Below are 5,118 nucleotides of genomic sequence, written 5' to 3'. Positions count from 1 at the left end.
TATCAAAAAAAATGAAAAATGTTTTATTTTCAAAAAAAAAAAAAATTTACAATTTTTTTTTAGTTCCAAAATAACGTTTTTTGTGATTGTATAAAAATTAGACTGAGAAAGTTTGAAGAAGATTGCTTGAATAATGTGGGAGATAATAGATTTTTTTAGTTCCAAAGTAACGTTTTTTGTGATTGTATAAAAATTAGACTGAGAAAGTTTGAAGAAGATTGCTTGAATAATGTGGGAGATAATAGATTTTAAATAGAATAGTCTTTTTTTGCTGTTTTAGTTTTCCCTTCTCATAGGGAACCTATTATTCGGCTTGACTTTGACTGGTCATATCTCATAAAATTATTTGTATTTTTTAAAACAATAAAAAGCATCTGTAAATTTTGGTAAATACTGCTTATTTTTATTAGGAATTTTTAAGCTATTACGTAACAAAAGTTTACAAAAGAAAAAGTTTGTTAAATTTTAATGTTTGAACTTAACATTTTTAGAAAAATACAGCTGTAAAATTATAACAGCTACTTAATTTTTTTTAAACAATACAAATGTTTTCAATAAGTGATTTTGATTATTTTTATCTAATTGTACTTTTTCTGATTCTAAAATAAACAACTGTAATGTCTTCTTTACAACACTTTATTTTTAGGGGTATAAAAAGTAAGTATAATGTACATCCAAAATCTTCCTTAATTCATACATTTAATTTGATAACAACTGTTTTTTATAAATTTCAACTTCAAAAACAAATAGTTTTAACTTTTCCTTCTTATTTTTCACAGTTTGCATAGTTGAATAAAATGTCAGCCAAAACCCTGGACGTAGACATATGCAAGGAAATATCGCAGGGCCACGAGGTGATGTCAAGTGTGCTACGTGGTAGGTTGATGAAACTGAAAGTTGCCAAGACGATGGCAGGGAAACAATCGGGATGCAACCAGCTGGTCAACTACCTTCACAAGTGCAATGACGACAGTTTGACAGCCGATATTCTCCCCTTTCTTAAGAAGCAGGTATGTATTTGTTTTAAAATCGAAATATTTATATCAAGGGTATATTTAGATTAAAAAAATATAGTAACTATTTTTTTCTGTACTTTTTTACTGTTTTTTACTTACAGTTTTAATATTAGAAGTAAAGATATTTTTGGGAACTTCTAATGAATTTTTCATGGTCTAGTTCAGGGTTTAGCAGTTTTTATTAGGAGAGGCCAGATTTACTGCAAAAATTATTTGAGGGTCAAAATATCTCTGAAAATTTTACTTTAATATACAGGTATACAAATAAGAGCAAATGTTAAATATATATTATGTAGTACTAACAATAAAATAAGAGTGCATCTGTTAACTTTAATCATCAATAAAAAAGCTTAACTTGATTGTTCGTCATGGATAGTTTTTAACTAAAAACACATTGGTCTGTTCCTGGAGTTTGCTGGTCCTGGTCTAATTTTTCATAATTTTGAAAGAGTTACTAAAAATGTATCTCATTCTACATTTTAAAGCAATTTACCTAAACTGTTAACTAAATGTTTCTTGTAATATCAAACTTGAAGGTGAGGATTATTTTGAAAATTAACTACTCTGATTTTATGCACAATTTTTTTTTCAAAAAAAGTTTGTGATTTTTATCAAAAAATCTAGACTAAAACTTTACAAATTACTCTATAAAAACAGTAGCAGTGATGTACTTATAATCTTATTTCATCTTTTTAGTTTGTGTTTCCTATAAGAAACATATTGAAATATCCAACTTTTATTGCTTGTATCTCAAAAATAACTTTGAATTTTGTAAACAGTAAAATAGTAATTTGGTAGTACAATGAATATTAAACTGAAATAAAAATATAATGAAAATTAAAAAAAATTATTCACCTATCCACATAAAAACCTTTAAACTTTTTTATAATCATTTTGTTTTTGTAATTTTATTATTTGAACTTGGAATTTGATAAAAAATTACTACTTTTCTGACACTTTTTAACTTTAATTTTAGGAGTTATAAGATTCCCAAACATTAACAATGATAAAGTTTCCACTAGCGTAGTTAGAATCATTAAGTTACTTTCTCAAGTGGTATAATTTTTTTTTCTAAATAACTTAAACAGATACCTTTCTGCTGCAGAGTGATCATCAGACATTTAATTGCAAAGCTTCACTTTTGCACAGCTTCATTTTCAATTGAAACAAAAACAGTTTAATTTTTCAGACTAAAAATAGATAGATTGTTTTTATACTTAGACAATTAAAAACAGTATAAATCTAACAGTTTATAAGTTTACAAACTTTAATGAGTAGAAGCTTTTTTAGTGCCAAATACCTTATATTAATTAGGCCATGTAGAGTATAAAGTGTATCTTAGATCTACAAAAAATTTATTTATCTAATAAAGAAAAATATATAAACAAAGTAAGTTGATCAAAAGTGTTATTAACAAACGGTAAGAAAAGTTTTGTTATAAAGTTAAGAAGAATTTCTCTTACTATAGAATCAAATAGTAAAAAGCTGAAATTTTATTTTTTAGAGCATTTTAATTTTTTACCAGTTGTTTGAAATATTTCTAACATAATTTCCAGATGAGCCAACACTTTTAAAGAAACATTAAATAAATCATTTCACAACATTAAAGCAAATGGTATTGTTAAGTAATGGGTTAAAATTCAAATGTTATTTTGACATAAAGTTTATTTAAATACAATGATGCTCAATACAAAAATATGATACTTGCTAAAGTGAAATTCTAAATTAATGCTAAATAGATGCTATACAATTCTAAAACATAATGATCTTTATTTAAATAGTATTGGCATTAGCTTATTAACATGTGCTAGCTTTCCTAGGATATTCTTAAATTAAATTTTAGGCTTAAGTTTTATTTTAGATAAGCTTTTTTATCTATGTTCGATTGATATCTCTAGTTTATCAAAAACTTAATAAATCAAAATAGTTATAAAAGTACTACAAAAGATATTGTCCACTGTTTATTTTGTATTAAAGGTAAGCTTATTTTATTTGGTGGGTAGTAAGTGTTTATGATAAAACTTAAATACAAGACTAAAAATTGTTGATTTAGTATTTTTGAAAATACTCTCAATATTAGGCCTCAGTTGAGCTGAACCAAGATAAGGGAATAAAATTGTCTATAAGTTTTTTAAATTTTTTAAATATCTAAATTTTATGTAATTTTACATGTAGGCTTAAAGTAGTAGTATTTTTTAACGTTTTTTTTTACATATTAAAATAATGTTTTTTAACTAAAAAGAGTCAAGTTAACCTCATTTTTAATATCTTCGTAACTTAAGAGTATGAAAATTAGTAGAATTTAAAGTTGATATGTTTAAAGAACACTTTCTACAAAGTGTAGAAAATATTCTTAAAATTAATAAAACACTTTTTTATCAAACTAAAGTTGCATACTTAATATTTTACTTCAGAGCCCCATACAACACAAACAAACTTTAAATTTTAAATATGTTTTGTAGAGCAGCAAATAATCATTGAAACTCTCAACTACTATTTGCAACTTTTTCTGTGGTAATTTTGCCTAAGCTTTAAACAAAGTCTGCATTGTTGTGTGTCTTGAGCGACAGGCCTCAATTTCTACATCGGGCATTGAAGGAAGCCACCATTCCTTGCCCCAAAATTGTGGAAATGTTTTTGTGCCAAACTTTGGTTTTATTTGACATGTAAGAAGGAGCACTGTCCTATTGAAAGCTTAAATTTTTATTTTCAAATTGCTCTTTCATATCATGCCAAAGTGTCACCAGTGAATACATTTGTGTTTACTTTAACACCCTGCTTCACAATAATCGGAGATTGATTCCACGCTTTTGATACTGCAACTAAAATAATGTCAGATGCTGGTTTGTGTTGGTGATAGATGATTAACATATCTTAAAAAAGTGCTCTTGGGGTTGGGCCAACACTCTGTTGTTTTGTGAATTAAGTGTTGCCCTCAAAGAAAATTTTTCTGTCTGCAAAATTTATCTCACCTTTCTTTTTAATATAATTTGCAAATTCTAATGAAGATCAGTTTTCCCAGCTCTCTTTTGGTGTAGAAAGACAGTAAGATGCTATTTTTTTAATTGAAAGGAGTAAGCTTGAAGTTAGTTTTTTCAATTTTCCTCATTGGTTAACGATTCAATATAAAATCCCAGGTAACTTGTCTGATAAAGTGTTTGGGGTTCCTCATTAATCTCATTCAAATAACTTTGATTTTTTTTTGTACACAAACACCCTGTTTGATATTTTTTTCTATCTCTTAAAAATTTAGCATTTCTTAACTTTTTTTTCAAACTTGACAGATAGAAGAAGACGAGCACAAAAACCAGCAGGTCGTCACGTTGGGAGTCTGCCAGGAACTGCTCCCGTCCGTGTCGGCCATCCTCAACAAGTCCAAGTACGCCAGCCACATGATCGCCTGCCTCGACTTTCTCCGGGTGCTGGTCAAAAGGTGGTTCGTCGAGCTGCGCAAGATGAGCGGCGAGCTTAAAACGAACGACCTGAGCTTGAACTTGCCCGCAGTTTATTTCGCCATCGTCGGCCTGCACGATCAGGTGAAGAAGCTGTCGGCGAGGGAGGGCTTGCTGGGCAGGAAGGCGAAGGTGGTGGCCGAGCTGTTTCAACAAATATGAACTTCAAAAAGTTGTGAACATTTGTTTTTGTGTGTGAAAATCATGACATATTTTTCGGTGTTGGAATGATGCAGTTCTTGTAAATGTTCTTGTATATATTTCTGCAGTTTTTTTTTTAATTATATATTTCCGAAATTCATAGCTACCTTCGAAAAATAGTTGTCTTTTTATTTTTTAGCAGTAAAAAATTTTATTGTAGCTGTATAATCATTTTGCATATTTTAACAACTTGCTTTAGTTTTAACTCACTTTAGGTAGTTATAGAAACAAAGTTTTTACTAGTACATGTAATGATAAACAATGAAAAACTATTTAACAAGTTAGTTTGTATTAACTTTAACAAAAACATTGTGTAAATTTTTTTTGAAGTATTTTGTGTTGTTAATTTTTGTAAACACAATTTAAATTACGTAGGTATGCTATATTCAAATTGTTTAGTGTTAGCTTTAAGAATCTGATCATGTCTTCAAGTAATGTTTTTTTTTATT

General features: G+C 28.0%; 1 protein-coding gene across 1 annotated transcript; it reads left to right on the top strand.

Moving 5' to 3' along the window:
• The first annotated feature begins 856 nt into the window (after nt 1–856).
• Nucleotides 857–4,823, top strand: LOC145831975 (KATNB1-like protein 1). Its single transcript, XM_082939332.1, has 2 exons — nt 857–1,010; nt 4,301–4,823. The coding sequence occupies exons 1-2, from the start codon at nt 858–860 to the stop codon at nt 4,628–4,630; spliced, it is 483 nt and encodes a 160-aa protein (XP_082795458.1). The 5' UTR covers nt 857; the 3' UTR covers nt 4,631–4,823.
• The last annotated feature ends 295 nt before the right edge of the window (nt 4,824–5,118 follow it).

This window comes from Thalia democratica, chromosome 3, assembly GCF_965202585.1.
Source record: "Thalia democratica chromosome 3, ktThaDemo2.hap1.1, whole genome shotgun sequence".
Classification (NCBI taxonomy): Eukaryota; Metazoa; Chordata; class Thaliacea; order Salpida; family Salpidae; genus Thalia; species Thalia democratica.
This window is presented reverse-complemented; position numbering and strand designations above follow the sequence as displayed.

Excerpts from the sequence above, each read along its gene's own strand:
- LOC145831975 (XM_082939332.1), top strand. The coding sequence starts at position 858 with ATGTCAAGTGTGCTACGTGGTAGGTTGATGAAACTGAAAGTTGCCAAG. Across the intron at positions 1,011-4,300 it reads TCCCCTTTCTTAAGAAGCAG|ATAGAAGAAGACGAGCACAA; the intron begins GTATGTATTTGT and ends CAAACTTGACAG.